The sequence below is a fragment of the Rattus norvegicus genome, chromosome 6 (genome assembly GCF_036323735.1).
Source record: "Rattus norvegicus strain BN/NHsdMcwi chromosome 6, GRCr8, whole genome shotgun sequence".
Lineage (NCBI taxonomy): Eukaryota > Metazoa > Chordata > Mammalia > Rodentia > Muridae > Rattus > Rattus norvegicus.
Window position 1 is genome coordinate 113,006,553 of NC_086024.1, and position 19,442 is coordinate 113,025,994.

Below are 19,442 nucleotides of genomic sequence, written 5' to 3' on the forward strand. Positions count from 1 at the left end.
GAAGACAGCTACAGTGTACTCATATACATAAAATAAATAAATCTTAAAAAATAAATCTCTGTGTCTACTCTACATGAGCTAGTCTACCTTTCTCTTGAGCTCCTGCAAACCCATGGGGGCTCCTTAGCTCTCTTTCCTAGAATACTGTTTACCTGTGTTCTGTCAGCTCCTTCTCTGTTACTCCTATAAGCCCAAAGAGAAAATCCCTATCTCCTACCTGAACCTCTTCCAAGGTTCTTCCAAGTCAAAATAGGAGCTATATCAAAGGTCCAATTGATTATCAAAGAAGTGTCTAACTCTTCCTTTATACCCTGGGCAGGCTGAACCATGCTGCTGTCATGGTAGGGAGCTAACTTTGCCCCTGGGTCATAGAGAAAAGACCACAGGACCTTGCTCAAGTGTCTTGCCTTGAAATAGCCAGGAATGTTCCATTCTTTATCACTCTTAACTACAGAGGCTTTTAGAGGCACACCCAAACTACATCTCTTAAGGACACACCTAACTGTACCTGACAAATGTATTATCTATCTAAGCTTGTATATTTTGCTAACAATTGAGTTTTCTACGTATAACAACCAGATATCCTGTAACAAAGTTCTTTAATAGAGTTCAGATTTACCAAGGCTCCCTTTACAATTTGTGCACACCACACTTGCCCTATCTTGAACTCATGGGGATGCTTTCCTTTTTCTTTTCTTGTGAGAATCTTGACTTCAAATTAGTTTCTGCACGTGGAGCTAGTCAAAGGGTCTAGCAGATCAGCAGTGTTCAGCTCATGTCCTGAAAACCTCTATCTTTCCACAACTGTCTAGAATGCCTACCTATTAGAATCAAGCTTCCACAGAGCTCTGGAGGCGTCTGGGCTCTTTAGGAGGTTCCATACCTTTACTTCAGCCTATGTAAATGTCATATGGTCTTAATTTTTATAGCCTAATTGTACATGTGAAGGCCAAGTTATTAAAGCATGTTCTTTTTCAATAATGTCTTCATTATGATCTATCCTGTGTTTTCCCATATAATATTTAGATCAGGTTGTCAAAGGGCCAGGTAAAAATACAGCTGAAAATCTGATTACAATTACAGTGAAATTAAAGACTCAACGGGAATAGCTTCAGATGTTTAAAAAAAGGATGACTCGTAAATCTTTCCAAAGTGCATCTTATAAATCAACATTCGGTCATCAGAGGTCAATACATCAGGATCACAGATAACTCAGATCCCTCCTCATATTCTTACTATTTAACAACTAACAATAAATGTCTTCTTTGCCGACTCATTTAATCATTAGAATTCTAATTAGAATCTAATGCCTACTTAAAATCTACAGATCCACAACTACAGCCTCCACTAAATATGAATCCATAACTTGACTCCTAAAAACGTTCTGAGTGAGATTCTGGGCCAGTATCTTAGGCAGACAAGGAAAGACTTCCCTATGGCTCAGGGACCACGGGCGGTGGCCTCTAGTTGGTGTCAGCCGCCTGAGGAACAGAGAACTACAAGTCCCGGCAGGCCTCGCGGCACCGGCTTCTGAAGGCGCTCTGGTGGCGAAGGCACTGTTTCCTGGAGTTTGGGTTCCGGGCTGCGGCGGGGCAGCTTTCCTACCCCTCGGGTGAGTAGCAGCGGCACACAGAGCCCGGGCCGATCCTCCTGCCCGATCGCGCGGCATATGGAGCGCGGTGGATCCGGTGCAGATGTGCTGCGCGCGGTCGGAGGTCAGGCTCTGCAGCCCAGGCGAAGCTGGGAGGAAACTCGAGCCTGTGACCCTGTCACCTTAGCAGGCGCAACCACGTGGTTCAGGTGACTCTCAGTGCCCCGCCCCCTCCGCTGTGACTCTTCGCTCGGTGCCCTAGCGGTCGTTAGTGTGGACTGGCCACTTGGGTGGCCCAACCTTGCGTGCCCCGGAGTAGGGTCTACGAGTGGCTCCGCCAGAAGCCTTCATACATCGGTGGCCTTGTGGGCTCCCACGCAGAGGTAGCTGGGGCGGTGAGAGTGGAGTGGTGACGAGCTGGGGGCTCCCCAGAAATCAGGTCACCTAGGCTTGCAACACAGGCAGTCTGCTTTTAATCCCCAGTGCCTTGGAAATTTCCGGTGCTTCCAGCTGATGTGCGGAGAGAAGCCTGTAGAAGAAGCTTAGTACAGCTGTCCCAGACTTCATTGACATTTACTTGCCAGGAAAGTGGGAAGCTTAGCGCTTAGTAGGCGCTCAAGACATAGTTACTGAGTTGTTAGGAATCCGATTTTGTCCCGTCACAATTTTTTCTTTAAGCGTCTTCTTAGTCAGTGTGGTTCACAGGCTGTGCGGTGTGCAGCAGAAATTACGTGGAGCGCTTGTTACTATACAGAGTTCAGTCCACTTCCCCTTTAAACATCTGATTTTCGTGTGATATTTGAACTGTGGAGTCGGCATGTCCAACATGAATCCAGGAGATGCGATGCTGCTACCCTGGAGACTATAATTTTGAATGCTATTTTATAAGAAAAAAAAGTCCATAGATTTGTCACACCTGGTTATGGTTGTGGGTTTTTGTTTTTTGGATTTATTTATTTATTTATTTATTTATTTATTTATTTATTTATTTATTTATTTATTTATTTATTTATTTATTTATTTATTGTCCCTGTGGCTAGCTTCGCTGTTGTAGTTGTAGTACCCACGGGAACTGCCATACACATTGCAACCCAACCCCCATTCATGTAGTTTTGCCACCTGGGTCCTTTTTATCCTGGGTTGTATCCTAATTTATTTTACTGTGATATTTGGCTGATACTCAGCAGGCCTTATGGTGTGATATTTTACTTCTGGTGGGAGAATTTGCATTTTATTTCTTTCCAAACATACCATCTCCCTCCCCCCTTGTTTTTGTCAGAGAAGGGTCTGGTGAAGGAGAAGAATGCTTGGTATGGCCATCCATCCCTGTCTTGTCTCCCAATAGGATGCACCACTGGGTTACCTACGACTCAATGCCCATGACAAAGAACCACTGGCCACTCCAGCAAATTCCTTGTTCAAATGCCCGTGTCAAGCGCTGTTGGCAGCCCAGACATACCTGGACTCTGGCATTTGCTCCAATGGTTCCTTTGGGCAATCTCTTCTACAGCCTTGTCTGAAGAGGGAAGCTCCAGTAGTGTGCACTGGAGAATCCAGTCGTGCAAGTTACCTGAGCTATTTATTTAAACACTTTCTGGAGGCTCGCTCATGTCTCTTACCTGCTAGCCCTCTGCTCTTGGCTTCGCATTGATAGTCCTCCTTTCCTAAGATGAGCTGGGTGGAAGGTTTCTCTTGTGCTGGGTGAGATTTATTTTCCTTATCTGCTGAGGAACCTTGGCATTGGTCTGGGATTCCTTAGTTTAATTAGTATTGATCCGAGCAATTTCTGGCCATGACACACGAAGAAGTGTAGTTAAAACTCACTCTTGCATTGAACGTTAGCTCTCTGTAGGGGGGGGAAGACTGGGAAGCTCCTGGGGCTGTGTTCCTGGGTATAGACTCATCATGCTTGTTCTCTCTAAGAGTATATTTGGGTCTTTTCTGGCTTGGAAAGTATTCCAGGAAAAAAAAAGGTGCTATTTGCTCAATAATCAGGAAACGGAAGGTAGTCAGGGTCACTTTGGGGGATAAATAGGGTTTTCTTCCTAAATGACTTCCCTCAGCAGTGTGCTCTTGTTCGCTGAGGTGGGGTGGAGGTGGGAATGGGTGGGGATATAATTTCAGACCTGCGTTCTCAGGATGTGGCCTGGGAGGGGGCAGTTGGTAGATGGTGGTTGGAAAGGCCGGTTACAGTAAGTGCTTGCATGTTTAGTTCTATCCTTGAGATGGTCATTTAAAAGAGGCTTTATTTATTTTTATTTCATGTGCATTGATAAGACACAAGTGTTTTATCTGTGTGTATGTCTGTGTGAGGGCGTCTGATCTCTTGAAACTGGAGTTACAGATATTGGCGAGCGGCCATGTGTGTGCTCTTACCCGCTGAGCGAGCTCTCCAGCCCCCCAAGATGGACATTTTAAATTGACCATCAACTTCCACCTGTCCAGCTTCCCGAAGCATGGTTTCATGAGGAACTAGGGTGTCTCCTCTGGCCCGGAGACAAAAGAGTTCATTCTCATTGATTGGATGATTAAACAGCTATGCTACTGCTATAGGCTCAAATGTGCTATTTCTAGTGAGGAGTTTGCCTGATCTTTGACATGCTATCGATTTCCAGAGCTCCAAACATGGCCTTCCACAGACTTGGCTCTTTGGGGGCTCGGTTGCAGGTCAGAAATGATAGTTTCTGTCTGCAGCAGTTGAAGTATTTACCTCAAGCCACTAGCGAGGACCTTAGTGATATGAAGTCCATCCCTATCAAAGAGATATCATTTAAAAAAGAGAGTAGAAGGGGCTGGAGAGATGGCGTATGAATGTGAGTTCAGACTTGTTGCTTATTCAGGGTTGTGGGTTGGGTTCTTAGAACCCACACTGGGTGGCTCACTGGGAGCTGGGTGTTAGAAGGTTTCTCTTGTGCTGGGTGAGATTTATTTTCCTTGTCTGCTGAGGAACCTTGCCATTGTTCTGGGATTCCTTAGTGTAACTCCAGTCCTAGGGGATCTGATATGCCCCTTCTGACCTCCATGGGCACCAGTGCATGTGCACATGGACACGTACACAGACACTCATACACATACACAGACACAGATATATAGACATAGACACACATGCACAGATACAAACACACACACACATACACAAAGACACAGATAGATACACACAAAGACACATACACACGTACACACACATACACAGATGTATACAGACACAAGCACAGATACATACAGATACAGATACACAGACACAGACATACAGACACATAGAAACGTATACACAGCCACACACACTTATAACAAAAACAGATATACACAGCCACACACACACACACTCACACACACACACACACACACACACACAAATAACACACAGACACAGACATTCAGGCACTCCCCTTCCCCCATTATAGACACACAGATATAGACACACAGACACAAATAGAAGTACATACATACACACACACACACACACACACACAGAGAGAGAGAGAGAGAGAGAGAGAGAGAGAGAGAGAGAGAGAGAGAGAGTCACATGTACACACAGGCTAAAATATATCTTGAAAAAAAAAAAAGAGTCACCCAGGGCTGAACACTCCACCTTCTCTGTGCCTCTCGTGCCTCAGTGTCCTCATTTATATCTGAGAGGATGACACTTGCCTCATCTTACTGTTCTGCGTGCATTAGTTAACAAGATGAGTGTGCTCAGTGGTGGGATTAAAGGTGTGTGCCACCAGACCCCCACAGGTGTGGAGGGGACTCGTAAGGTTAGTTATTACTAATAATCTTATCTAGTGATGAGGTTTTAGGTTCTTGGTAGGCTCAGAGCTCCTGCAAAGTGTGTGGTTTTATGAGAGGTAACTCAGGGGAAAGTCGAGGCGAGTAAACAGAACAGGGCAGGTGATTCATTAGCAGAAGTTTAATAATAAAAGGGTTGTTTTCATTGACAGACATATTTCATGTGTGACAGGCCTTTTAAAATACCCTGAGGGAAGCAGCTCATTTGCATGTTGAAGACTCTCTGACACCTTATGGAAAGCTCCAACTCCAATCTATTTAGACACCGTTGGGCTCTCATATCATCGGTTTTATGTATTTCAATTCCCACCACTTTTATTACTAAGGACATTTGTTTGAAAGTGGGGTTGCCTCCCTGTTCCTTTGATATACCTGGAGCTAGAGTCAAGGGTAGAGGAGACTGCATGCAGTCCATTAGGAGCTGCTGTGGTGGACGGCCCAGCAGCAGGGTGGGGTTCAGAGGATCACAGGGCGTCAGGTGGTGTGGGAGTCATGGGAGCAGAATGCTACTTGAGTTGGCAGCCCAGGGTGTATATTCATCTAGAGGAACTGTGCTGTTACTGGTTCTGCCAGGCCTCGTGGAGTATAGTTGATCCCTTTATTCATTAATTGAGTTAATAAATGTTTTCAGATGACGTGCGGTGTGTTATACCACAGTCTGGCATAGGATGTCCTGGGGGTGGGGTGGGGGTCACATTGGGCCAGGCCTATTGCTTTCTATGTCCTTTTGTTGTTTTGTGTTAGAATAGGGTTGGCGATAGTTGCCTCAGAAGTGGGGTAGCGCCCACAGTTAAAGTAGTTACTCTCGGAGTGCACCGTGTGGCATGGTGGAAAACTAGCAAGTTGGAGTAGAGTAGGTAGAAGGTAAGGAGGAAGGGCCAGAGGTCCTTTGGGAGCTCTGGAAGGCAGATCTGTTAAGACTCTTTGTGAATGAACTGAGATCATTGGGATAGCTGAGAGCACAGAAGTTCATAGTTGGACTTAATTTCCACATAAAGACTCAACTAAGGGAGGATAAGGGTTGTAGTAAGTTGGGAACCAGCCTTGTCTACATAGTAAGATCCAGGCCAGCTAGGGATACGTAGACTCTGTCTCAATTTAGTCATCCAATCACCCAACCAACAGAAAAGCCTACTAGGGAAGGAGAATTACTTTAATAGCTGGGTCATTGTGTTTACCTCAGATTTGGTCTTGAGGTCTTAGAGGAATGACTGTATCTTATGGTTTCTGTTGCTGTAAAGAGACACCATGACCACGGCAACTCCCATAAAGGCAAACATTTAGTTGGTGCTGGCTTACAGTTCAGAGGTTTGGTTCATTTTCATCATGGAGGGAACATGGCAGCCTGGAGACAGACGCGGTGCTTGGAGAGGTAGCTGAGAGCTCTTCATCCAGATTGGGAGGTAGCAGGAAGAGAGAGACACTGGGCCTAGCATGAGCACTGAAATCCAGAGCCCACCTCCAAGGACACCCTTCCTCCAACAAGGCCACACCTCCAAGGTCTCTCAAGTGACACTACTTCCTAATGATCACACATTCAAATATGTGAGCCTACGGGACCATTCATATTCAAACCACCACAGGCCGTATCGTAATAGCCCTTTCTCTCATTGTTATATTGTTTGATATAAGCAAAAGGAGAAGGAATTTATTGTGCTCATGGTTTCACATCAGAGTCTTTTGTCCTCTGCTCTTGGACAGAGCATCAAGACCGTAGGAGCATGTGGTAGAGGCCGTTCCTCTCTTGGTGAGAGATTGGCCAGGACCAGTCTAACCTTCAAAGCCTTACTTTTTTCCCAACTAGACCCCATCTCTTTACTTTTCTAGAACCTTCCGAAATATTGCCAGCAGCTGAGGCCCAGGTGTTTGACACATGAGTCTGCAGGGAATTATTTCTTATTAAAATGATAGGAGTGGTCATAAAATCTACCTCTGACATGGTAGGCATCCAAGAGAACTGGAAATGGATGTCCATCATTAAGCTCTGCTTTTGGTTAAGCTCTAACAATCTAGCCTCCATCCGCCTCTTCCACAAGCAGCGTTTATCGCTGAATAAGTGAACAGTACAGTACAGTGAATGCCCGTGATATTCTTACCTCTGTGTGCACTCGGAATGTAGGTAAAGAAGAAAGTTTGCTCACTTGAGCTTTTGAGTAAACTCACCCACTAGCTTTTCTTTAAAAAAAAAACAAACAAACAAAAGATTTATTTTATTTATTATATATAAGTACACTGTAGCTGACTTCAGACACGCCAGAAGAGGGCATCAGATCCCATTACAGATGGTTGTGAGCCCCCATGTGGTTGCTGGGATTTGAACTCAGGACCTCTGGAAGAGCAGTCAGTGCTCTTAACCGCTGAGCCATCTCTCCAGCCCCAGTTGCCCGTGATCTTATTCACAGATGGAATCTTACAGCTGAGTTGGTGGTTCAGTGGGCCATAGGGTGGGATCTAGCAACCTGCTCTTTGAAATGGCACAAAGGCCGAGTTTTGTTCAGGTGGTTCTTCTGACAAATGCTGGGCCAGGGAAACAGGGCTGCTCTGGTGATTTGAATGAGAGGGCCTCCCTACCCCCATGTAGGCTTATCAGTTTGAATGTTTGGTTTCCAGTTGGTAGGTTGTTTAGGAAGGATTAAGAGGTGTGGCCTTGTTGGAGGAAGTGTGTCATGGAGGGTAAGCTTTGAGGTTATCCTCAAAAGCTTACTCCATGCCCAGTCTCCCCGTCTCTGCCTCCTGTCTGTGGGTCAGGATGTAAGCCTGAGCTACTGTTCTAGTGCCATGCTGGCTTTCCTACTGCCTTGCTCCCCACAATGATGATCATGAACTCACCCTCTGAAACTGTAGGCAAGCCTCTAATTAAATGCTTCTTCTGTAAGTTGCCTTGGTCATAGTGTCTCAGTGTTAGAACAGTAACTAAGGCAGCAGCAAAGGGAAAGATAAGAGGACTCAGTGGAAAGTCTCAGTGAGTCCATGAAAAATTGAGGAAGGAGAGAACATGGGCTAGAGAGATGACTTTGCAGGTAAGAGTGCTTGCTGCTCTCTTAGAGGACTGGACTTGGTCTTGCCCCTCATAACTACCTGTTACTCTGGCTCCAGGGCCTATGATATCTGTCTTCCATAGGCACACGTACAGACTCATACATATATGTATAAAGAAAGTAAAATAAATCTTGAAAAAAAGAAGAAGAAAGGTAGGGAAAGCAGGAAAGTTTGAAGATGGTCAATTTTAATACAGATACATAAGCTATATTGAATGTAAACTTAGAAAGCCAACTTTGCTTTGTAAAGAAACAGTATAAGGTCTAAGTTGAAAGTAAGAGGATGGAAAAGGAGGTGCTTTGTGTGTCTTTAAAAACCCGCATCTGTATCCCAGTCAAAATAGACTCCAGAGCAAAGGAAGGCAAGGCGGTTGGCAGCAGCGGCTTCCATGCAGAGAGGAGACCAAACGACAGAACAGGGTCAGAGTAGGAACGTGCCGACCTGCGTCTTGCTGCTGTCTCTGGAGGCTTTGCGCTGACAGGAGGCTTGGTGGTGTTCCTTTCTGTCCAGGGACAACTGCCCCTGGAACAGAGCCTCGTGAATACCCAGTACTCAGGGATTGTTGAGGGGGTAGACTGTTGGATTCAGTATCCCCAAAGACAATCTGTGGAGCCACCTGGTGGGCTGAGGAGGTATGAGTAAGGAGAGCAGGCTCTGCCCAGTGATAGGAGTTTGGTATCCAATAGGTCTCCCAGATCCATATGTGGACAAAACAGCACCAGTCCACCCCAGGGAGGTCCGAGTGGTAAACATTTTGATTGTCAGCTAGATATGGAGGAACTCCTGGTTGCTTTTGCTCGGCTCCCATTTTGGCCCTACTTCCGACCTGTGTGTCGAGGCTAATGGTGCCTGTGGCTGTGTGCTGGTGTAATACTAGTTACAAGGGCCAGCAGTGAGCACCCTTTCCTATCTAAAAGCACCCTTCATCTGGATCCTGTACCCCTCGATTCTCTGCTTACTACCACTTTCTGGCAGCTCTGAGAGTGGTCATGTATCTCTTTGCTTCTCTGCCACCCCACCCTAGAGCTCCACATTGACAAGACCTGTAGGCTGTCCACCTTCTCCGCCATATCTAGAACAGCACCTGGTGCCGTTGAAGGAAGGATGTTGGGAGTTGATCTGTACCAGGTGCCACGCTAAGCACTTTATGTAATTATTTTACTTTATCTAATTTCGAGGTGGGCATTATCTTGTTTTATAAATAAAGAAACCGAGGTCCCACAAGATTAGGAAAATGACATAAGGTCATACGGTCTGTGAGTGGCAGAGCTGGGGTTTGATTCTGGAGTGACTGGATTCTGAGACTCTTCATTGCCAACCTTTCTTAACCTTCCTTTCTTGCACAGGGTCTGGGGACATGGCCAGAAAGGCTATCAAGCTTGCTTCGTGGACCAGCATGGCTCTTGCTGCCTCCGGGGTCTACCTCTACAGCAACAGCTACTTGGACCCTAGTGACTTTGGCGCTGTCAGGGTGGGCAGAGCTGTTGCTACGGTGGGTTTTTTTTTCCTTTGGGGGTACCTGTGGGTGTTCCTAGGTATGGCAGGTGGGTGTGCTGACATATATGGAGACTCAGGCGTGTCAGCTCTGTCTATAGTGCGCATCCTCACAGACTTTCACTCCTGTACACGCAGCTCCTGTCACTCTGCAGTTGAACACAGGATTGTGTGAGATCTCTGTTCTGAAGCCGTTACATTGAGGCTCCATGTCCTACTGTAGCAATGATTCAGGGGCAGCCTCCTTGGAAAATGCCAAGGACAGAAGACCCTGTGGAAAGAGGACTTTCGCAGTTCAGTTCCACCTGCTGTCTCTCAGCTTCCTGTCTGCTGTGATGTGAAATCTTTGGGAGGCCTGCCTTACCACAGGTTCCCACCAACCTGATGTTCTTGCAAGCATGCAGGGCCAAGCGAACTCTGACCAAACACTCTGAAATCATGACTCAGAAGGAATCCCTTTTAGACAGAAACTTCTGTCAGCAAACTTGATTTCTCTCCGAAGAACTAATCTGAGGAGTCATGGATCTGGCATTTATTTATATGTGCATTGTCTGGGGCTGGAGAATGCTATCCTATCTCCAAGCGGAGAATCTGATTTGAATATTTGACTTTAGATGTTTTCTCTGGTAGCTCAATAGCAGTACCATCTGGTGTTATCATGTCTTTTTAGAAAGAACTTTAGATTTATGTGTTTTGTTTTGTGTCTATGAATGTTTTGTCTACATGTCTGCATGCATGTATATATGTATGGATGGGTACCATGTGTATGCATGCTGCCTTTGGAAGTCAGGAAAGGATGTCAAGTCCACTGGATTGGAGTTACGGATGGTCAGGAGCCAGATGCTGGGCATGGAACCAGGCTCTCTTCAAGTGCAGTAAGAACACTTAACCACCGACCATCTTTAGCACTGATCCTTTCTTTTCTTCTTTTTTTTAAGATTTATTTATTTATTTTTTTATGTATATGAATACGCTGTAGCTGTCTTCACACACATCAGAAGAGGGCATCAAAACCTATTACAGATGGTTGTGAGCTGCCTTGTGGTTGCTGGGAATTGAATTCAGGATCTCTGGAAGCGCAGTCAGTGCTCTTAACCGCTGAGACATCTCTCCAGCCCCACACTGATCCCCTTCCTCCTCCTTCTCCTCCTTCTCCTCCTTCTCTTCCTCCTCCTTCCCCTCCTTCTCCCCCTCCCCTCTTCTTCTTCCTCCTCCTTCTTCTTCCTTCTCTTTCTCCTCATCTTCTTCACCTTCTTTTCCTTCTTCTCCTTCTCCTCCTCTTCTCCTTCTTCCTCTTCTTCCTCATCTTCCCCTCCTCTTCCTCCTCCTCCTCTTCTTATTGTTTTTTGAGACAGGGTTTCTCTGTGTAGCCCTGGCTGTCCTAGAAGTCTCTCTATAGACCAGGTCAACCCCTAACTCATAGAGATCCACCTGCCTCTGCCTCTCAAGTTCTGGGACTAAAGATGTGGGCCACCATTGCCTAGCTCACCATGGCTTCCTAGTTCTTCTGGTAGCTCCTCTCCCAGATGTGGTTCTGTGGTCTCTGCTGCCAGCTGTATGTGTCACGCCTTCTCTCCTTTGTTGCTGCTGGTGAGCATAGGTGAAAGTTACTGTTGTCCCCCCATGCCCCATGGGGATATGTATCAGGATGCAGCTTGTTTAGTTTATTTCCTGAGAATTTAGTGTCATGGAGTGTTCCCAGAGAGAGGCCATAGACACGGTACCTGTCCTCAAGGGTAACCTGAGTTAAAGAATCAAATAAACAAAAGGGCTTTGTAAAGCAGGCTGTGGGATGAAACAATCTCTTAACTGTTTGCCAAGTGCCTTTTGGGTCTTGATGTTTTCTTTTATGTGTTGAGGGGTAAAGACAGACTGTTTCATTTAGACCCAGCTTTGAAGGAGCTTCTGGGCATGGAGTGTACCCATGCTTTCAAAAATCATCTAAAGCCAGGCACACGTCAGGACTGCTGCCCTGGTCAGATGCAGGAGTGAACACTGGAGTCTGGGAGTCAAGAGGCGTATCCTAAGGAAGCAGGAGTTGAGTGGAACCTTAAGGTTAAATAGCCAGAAGAAAGGCAGGAAAGCGTCCATGGGCGCTTTTATAAATCGGTCGCTAAGCTGTGTGTTCTTTTCTTCTCTTACTTGAGCATAGTTTAAAGGAAACGGGTTGGGTCAGGCAAGTTGTCATTCCCAGTAGCCGCCCAGAAGAGGGAGACAGAGAAGAGAAAGACAAACCCATGCTGTTTGAGTTAAGCTGGTTCAGAGTCAGCGACACAGCAGACAAGCAGCCACATGGTGTGAGTGACATCTTTGAAAGAGAGCTAACAAGCCAGGCTAGGCAGTGGTGGCACACACCTCGACCCCAGCACTCAGGTGGCAGAAGGAGGCAGAGTTCTGGGCCAGTCTGGTCTGCAGAGAGAGTTCCAGGACAGGACAGCCTGGGCTACACACAGAAAAACCAAAAACCAGAGAGAGGAGGCAGGGTGGGGGTGGGAGTGGGGTGGAGGTGGGGAGAAAGCATACTTAGGCTCTGGCTACCACCCCACAAGAAAAAGACGGTAGAGAAGAAGGGGAAGTATTGAGTTTTCATGTTCAGCACACACAGATGGACTGGAATTAGGCGTTGTGGGAGTGCAGACGAACACTTTTGAATATAAATCTCAGAACTTAGTTTCTGAAGTCCTTAGTTGCTCTGCTCTGAAAAGCTGGAGATGTGTTGGAAACCTGTGATTTTCTGATTGACTGGATAAAGGTCTCTCTCACTGGAAGTTTTTGGCCAGAAGCTCTAGAATGGAAACTCAGGTTTAACAGTGTTCATTTAGTAAGGTTTTATTGAATGTCTACCTGTTTAGCGTAAGATATGCTGGAGATCATGAATAAGCAGGAAGACCCAGCCCTTGAATTCAGACAGTTCACAAAAGAGGAAGCAAATGGACAACATAAATTTGGAGGTGGTTGGTTATGATCAATTATGGACAGTTGCTGGTGCAGAAGGGCAACTTGGGACTGGCTTCTCTGAAGGAGTGTTATTGTGCCCACCCCTGAAGACTAGGAAGGATCATTCAGGCTAAGATCTGGGTGGCTGAGCATCCAAAGGGGTGGGCCCAGCCACTCCCATAGAGCCAGCATCTCCTTTGTGGGTCTCCCAGTTCAGGGCTTTGGCAGAGGTGTGGTATTTGATGTCCTCAGTGTTAAGCTTTTTCCTTCCTTGCTTCACAGACAGCTGTCATCAGCTATGACTACCTCACCTCCCTGAGGAGTGTCCCATATGGCTCAGAGGAGTATTTGCAGCGTCGATCCCAGGTAAGGGACCCAGGGGACCCCACAGAGCTGGGCCTGGATGGGGTCTGTCTGAAGAGTGGGCAAGCCAGTTTACTTCCAGGGGAAAGCTGGGCTGAGGACAGAGAGGGCATTGAGGCTGCTGGCCATGGGGTTTGGGATAAAGGGAAGGGAAGATCACCTCCTTCCTGTGCTGGTGCCTTAGCACCTGAGAATAGAGCTGCCACTTTACATCAAACAGAGTCTCCCACGCTCAGGTCATTACCTATAAAGTGCTATTGGGAGGTCACCGTGTATTTCTGATGACAGCTGGGATGTAGGCTGCCTCCAGAGGGCCAATAACTTCTAAGCTGCGTTGTTAGGCAGAAAGAGGTTAATTGTTTTTTGTCCTCTGAAGGCCACTTGGGGCCTCTTGTAGGAGCGGAGCTGTGGGGCCTCACACACCTCCTCAGTCAGAGTGCAGTGGCTGCTGCAGATGTGTTGGAGATGCCAGGGAGATGGGAGGGGAAGCCTGAGGTCTGAGGGAGCTTGGCAGTAGGCCGGCATGTCTTTGCTGTCCTGAGGGAACGCTTAGTTAGCCATGTTTCTTTCTGGGCTCAGCCTGGGCTCTCCTCTGTGCTGCTTTCTTTCCAGGCATCCCCTGTGGGTGGATTAATTAGTTAATTAAAACATTTTCATTTAAACATTTCACTATGTACATTTTAACTATCCACAAAAGTAAAAAGAGTAGAGAGCTGAGCAGTGTATAATGACCTCCCCCTCCCCCCATGGTACTGTCCAGCCTGCAGAATTATTTGATGTCGCATTTGTCATTTACTCCCGATTTTGTTTACTCAGCTCTGAAGTGTTGACATGAAACCTCAAGTGCCTTATTATTTCAAGTGTAAATTCTTCAGTAGGAGTCTCCTAATAGAGAGAGAACTGGGGTAAACCGCGTCTATGAAGACGAGCCATTCCATAGTGATTTCTAGTTCATGTCCAGATTGCCCTTCTCCCAGAAATGTGTTTTTAAAGTGTCTATGAGTATGTGTGAGCTGTGTGTGTGTGTGTGTGTGTGTGAGCTCTGTATGTGTGAGCTCTCTCTCTCCCTCTCTCTTTCTCTCTCTCTCTCTCTCTCTCTCTCTCTGTGTGTGTGTGTGTGTGTGTGTGTGTGTGTGTGTGTGTGTGTGTGTACATGTTGGGTGTCCTCTCTACTACTCTTTGCTTGGTTTCCTTAAGCTGGGTTTCTCACTGAACCCGAGTGAGGAAGGTGGTCAGCAAGCTCAGTCATCTTCCTGTCTCCACCATGCTCACAATGCTGGGGCTACAGGTGTGTGACAGTATTCAGGCTTTTTACCTGGAATCTGGGAATTTGAACCCCGATCCTCATGCTGGCTTTCATACCCACTGAACCATCTCCCCAGCCCTGAACAGTGAGTTTGTTCCAATCTGGACGCAGACATGGTATATGTATTGCATTTTGTTGACATTTCCTGAGTCTTTTAGAATCTATAGCATTTCTTCTCTCTTCCTTTATTTTATTTTTCATTGAGCGATCATTTTTCTTGCGGAATTTCCACACTCAGGATTTGACCGGCTGTACCCTCAATGTGCTGTTCAATGGGAAATGCATTCAAGCAGCTCACAAATCAAAATAGACAGTATTTGAAACAGACAAAATGACCCTTGTCTCTCAGGTACCCAATTTTCCTGCCTGGAGGCAATCATCATTTCCTGTGCATCTTTCTAGAGCTATCTGCTTATAATTTAATCACTCTGTCTTTATTCCTGCCATAGATGATCGTTAGTTACACATCTTTCCCTCAGACTGTTTGGTTCTCTTACATTGCAGATTGGGGCTCTTGTTTTGTATATTTAATCTGCAGCAATAATGCCTAGGATGGGGAGGGTGTCATGTCTGTCTCAATGTCGAGTTACGTCCTTGCCTTTGGAGAGGCCACACGAAGAGGGTAAGGTTTGCCTGCAGAAATCCTGAATGTGAATTCCTCACCTTGGCTTTGGGAGGATCATCTAGCCCTGGCTGGCCCCTGTTTTCCTTGTCTGTAAACTAGAGACGGTGATTGTACTCCTTGAGGATTCTGTAGACAACACTGGAGTCAGTGAAAGATAAGCAGATGTGAAGGTAAGTCACAGGTCTCCTAGAAGGTGTGCTTCATGAGGACAGATGTGGTGTGTGCCGAGTTTCCAAGTCTGCAGAACCGACACCGGTACTGTGGGCACAGCTGGTTCTCAGGAAAGGCTCATACAAGTGAATGAATGGCATAAAGGGTTATTGTAAAATCTCAAAGCCCTTGTCTTTGAGGTATAGTTTCTCCCTGCTTTTCCTCCTCCTTTCTCCATCTATTCCATGCTGTGGCCCTTAAAATTCTCCAGCGATTTCCAGAACAGGACTAGCGTAGGGTTTGTCTCAGGGGATCTGAAGAGCAGGTGGGTTGTGAAGAGTCTTGCTCTCTAGGGAATAAGTGATCTGAAAGGCAGAGGTACCACAGCTCCTCTGGACATTGACAGCTCTGTGTTACGGTAAATCTCCAACCCCAATAACCTGTGCAAAAAGCACACAACTCAGTTGCAGTATTTATAAGCTGTGTACCTACACTGGGCAGATCGACCGCTGCACTGCTCTCTTCCCCAGCTATGAGATCCCTTGCTACTTGCAGTTTCCCCGTGTCGTGTAGCTCTGCTCCATCTTCCTTCCACCTCCTCTTCCTCGATCTTCTTCCTTCCCTTCCCTCTCTTCCCCCCCTCTCTAAAACATCCAGCCCCAGCTTTTGCTTCCACTATCCAATCACAGGCTCTAGCCTTTATTTGACCACTTAAAATGGGGAGAAGGTTCACATGAATTCACCTGAGTATGTGATCCATTCCTCTTCAGGGCAGCCCCTCTTGAGGAAGCAGAATTAGCATCAGAATGCAAACGGCACCAGGGCAACCCACAACATTTTCCCCACTTTTGTCCAATTAAAAGGCTCTTTTCTCTCAGATATAAATTGAGCACAACTATTACCGTTATGCAATTTATCAAGTATAAGATACACTTAACACCCAGTCCATCATATTTGCCAATTTAGATAAAGCACTCTACCATCTATCCTAACTTAAAAGGCTTATGATTCTACACCTGAATTATGTCTGGTTTTAGCTTGTATTACCATCGGAAAACTATCCTCTCAAATCTACATCATCTCTCTCAATGCTAAACAGCTTGAGTTGACTATGAGACTACAACCAGTCTTCAACCCTGTCAGAAATCCGAGAATGACTAATATTACCTGAAAATATAAGAAGCACAAAACATATTTTCCAAAACTTAATGAATTTGTAAGATAGCTGACTACCTGGACAGTCTCTCATTCCTCAAAATGTTGGAGCATCAGTCTTCAGCCTTCTGGCCCAGGATCATCTGACAGACCTTTGTAAAGCAGAATTATGAAGGACTGCTTACCCTGTCTCAGCAGAGCTACCAGTTGACCATTCCTCATAGTGTGTCCTTTTCTTGGACAGTATTTTGTCTGTAGATGAATTGAGGAATTCTTGCCTAGTGGTTGTCTTGTCACAACTAGAGCAACTCCATCGATGTTCAATTTCTTCTTTGAACCAAGAAAGGGTGCTTTCAGGAGCAGACAAGTCTCTGGTCAAATGATCTTTAATAAAGAAATGGCCATAAATGTCATATTCTATAGACTTCTGGCGCCTTTGAAGACTATCTATGCAAAGTATATCTGAACCATTAAACCTTAACTATTCTTAATCACTTCTATTTGAATAAATTGAAAACACTTTATTATAATTAAATCAGGATATAATATAGCCACAAGTTTATTGTCTGGCCCTTAACTGTGTTCCTTGATCATCCCAAACAGTTTGTAATGTCAGCTATAGAAGGACTGGGTCCAAGCCGTGTATTCTTGTTGAGTTGCACAAGCATGATGGCTGTCAAGGAATAACAATATTAATTATAAATCTTGTGTCGAATATAAGAAATTCACACCAATGAAAACCTTAAATCTGTATCAATCTATAAATTGCATACCAATGTAAAAGTGTAACTTCAATTTGCATCAATTATAAAGATTTCTACCAATGTAAGATGTGGCTATACAATGTTTTGTTTAAGGGTAAATTTGATAACCTATCCCCATTTGTCTATTCCTCTAATTTCTATGATATTACTATATCTCCCTTTTGCTCTTCCACTCCCTTTCCTTTACCTAAGAAGGAAGGATAGAGAAGAGGAAAGGAAAGGTAGAAATCCCTGAATCTAAGCTTTCTGAATCCTCCCTTTTCAAAGCTACATTTGTAAAATATCCTTTAAAATGACAATATATCTATAATTCATAGAATAAGCAGAACCATCCAGCCTGTCCTAAGGGACTTGGGCTGATGACTCTTCATAACTTCTTCCTGCTGAATAGGGGTAACAAAAAAAATGCTTTAAAGAGGTGGTGAGGGGTAGGGAAATTAGAAATTTGGTTAGGTTTAGGAAAGCTAGCTTTAAAATCTATTATTCAGTCTTTGCATATTTGGAAGGTTCAGAGCTTGACTGAACTTCTGACCGGATCCGTCTGAAAGGTTGGATGAGTACGATGACCTGGATTCCATGGCAAACTCCAAAGCTGTTCTGGACAGCAACCAGAAGCAGGGGCCCAAGCAGGTCAGTACAGCATCTCTGAGGATGAATCTCACTCACCAAAGCTGTACATTCGGTAATATATGAATCTCATAAACAAAATTTTCGTACCATTAAGATATTCATGTGAATTATGCAGGCTGCACAGATCGGTTAAGGATGAATTCTCCATGTTTGAGCAGGTAAAGGCAGCTGCCTTTTTATGAGGCAATTTTATTAATAACCCATTGTAAGAAGTCTTCATCCATGCCATGTGAAGGACGGCACGAAGATTCTTTACCTGTCCTGTTTGATTCTCTTGAAATGTTTCTAGTTCTCCAGGGGGTCTTCCCGTCATATCTGATCCTTAGCCCTCTGGAAGGGGTCCAGAGCCGTCTCCTTTCCTGTCAACACAAATGCAGAGACTTCCTTCAAAAACAAAAATAAAACAAAACAAAAGAAACAAACAAAAGACAACCCAAACACCCCAAGTCCAGACTCAAAACCACACTCATTTTGATAAGCAAATCAAAGCAGATAAAGAAATCCGAACAAGCATTAACGGACGAGACAGTATTTCCGCTGTCTCATGCCCTGACCTTCATGATAACAAGGCCTAAATTATTATTTCATATCTCTGTCTACTTACTGTATAAGCCTCTTTCAGGCTCTATACCAGGCAAAGAAACCCCATAAGTAGACCATATTCAAAGGTCCCGAGGAATCGTCCTGGCAAGACGTTTTTAACTCTTCCCTAAAGCATTTTTTCATTCAATGCCCCTAACCTCACCTTCTGTGGGGCTTAATATCGGCTGCACCTACCGACTGGCTCTACTGTGTTGTGCTGTCCCCTTCACTCTTCTCTCCACCGTGAGAGCCATTGCAAGAGAGGCACAGGTTCTAATGTTGTTTTTGCCATATCCTTCCAGTCCTGGGGTATTGTTCGGATTTTAATAGCCCAAGAAGTCAGGATTTGTTTTGTAAATGGCGAATGCATCCCCATGACCCTGTGTAAGGTCATCGTCTGGAGGTCTCTGTTATACACTAAGCAGATAAACTAAACTTTGTCTCTAATAACCACTGGTTGGCTTTCTCTAACTGTACCTTGTGTCTCTACCTGAGTATTTTGTCAACTGAAGTTTTAAGTTCCTCCCTTCAGGTCTGTGCCCATGCTCATATCTCCCCTCCTGCTGCTCCTCCTGTTCCTTGAGTTCCTGTACTCTCTGTTCGAGGTTCTGCCTCCACATTTAACACTTCATTCATGTCGTGATTCTGATATTGTGGCATCGCCTTATTACTACCTTTAGTAAATTATTCTCCCGTCTGCTTCCAGATTGTATCTCTGTCTCTTGCTGTTCAGTCTGGTCTGTGAATTGCTGAATCCTCTTTTCCAGCATCTCTTCCAGCTCCTGTCTCCCACCTTTGTTCTCCTCTTTCTGTCACTTATTATGATCTATAATTTCCTGTGCCTTCAGTTCTAGTGTTTCCTCTAGGCCATGCTGCCAAGTCTTAATTGTATCTCTCTGTTGCTCAGTCTCATCTATGAACTTGTCTAGTGTTTGCTCTAATCCTTTTTTTAAGACACATAATTTTTTTTTAATCTAGGTCTCTGTCTTTTGAGAACCGTAAATTTCAAGGTGTCTA

The 19,442-nt window shown here is 45.2% G+C and overlaps 1 protein-coding gene across 10 annotated transcripts in view; it reads left to right on the forward strand.

Annotated features, from left to right (window-relative positions):
* The window catches only part of Adck1 (aarF domain containing kinase 1), a 102,628-nt gene that overhangs the window by 1,220 nt on the left and 81,966 nt on the right, over positions 1–19,442 (forward strand). The window contains exons 1-3 of one of the 10 annotated variants that reach the window (NM_001399748.1): positions 1,559–1,612; positions 9,766–9,911; positions 13,133–13,216. In NM_001399748.1, coding sequence (NP_001386677.1) covers positions 9,777–9,911; positions 13,133–13,216 — 219 coding nt within the window. In that variant the 5' untranslated portion in view covers positions 1,559–1,612; positions 9,766–9,776. Of the gene's footprint in view, positions 1,975–9,765; positions 9,912–13,132; positions 13,217–13,272; positions 17,844–19,442 lie in introns of those variants that run through there. The other 9 variants (NM_001399749.1, NM_001399747.1, XM_039112651.2 and 6 more) reach the window with 9 other exon arrangements.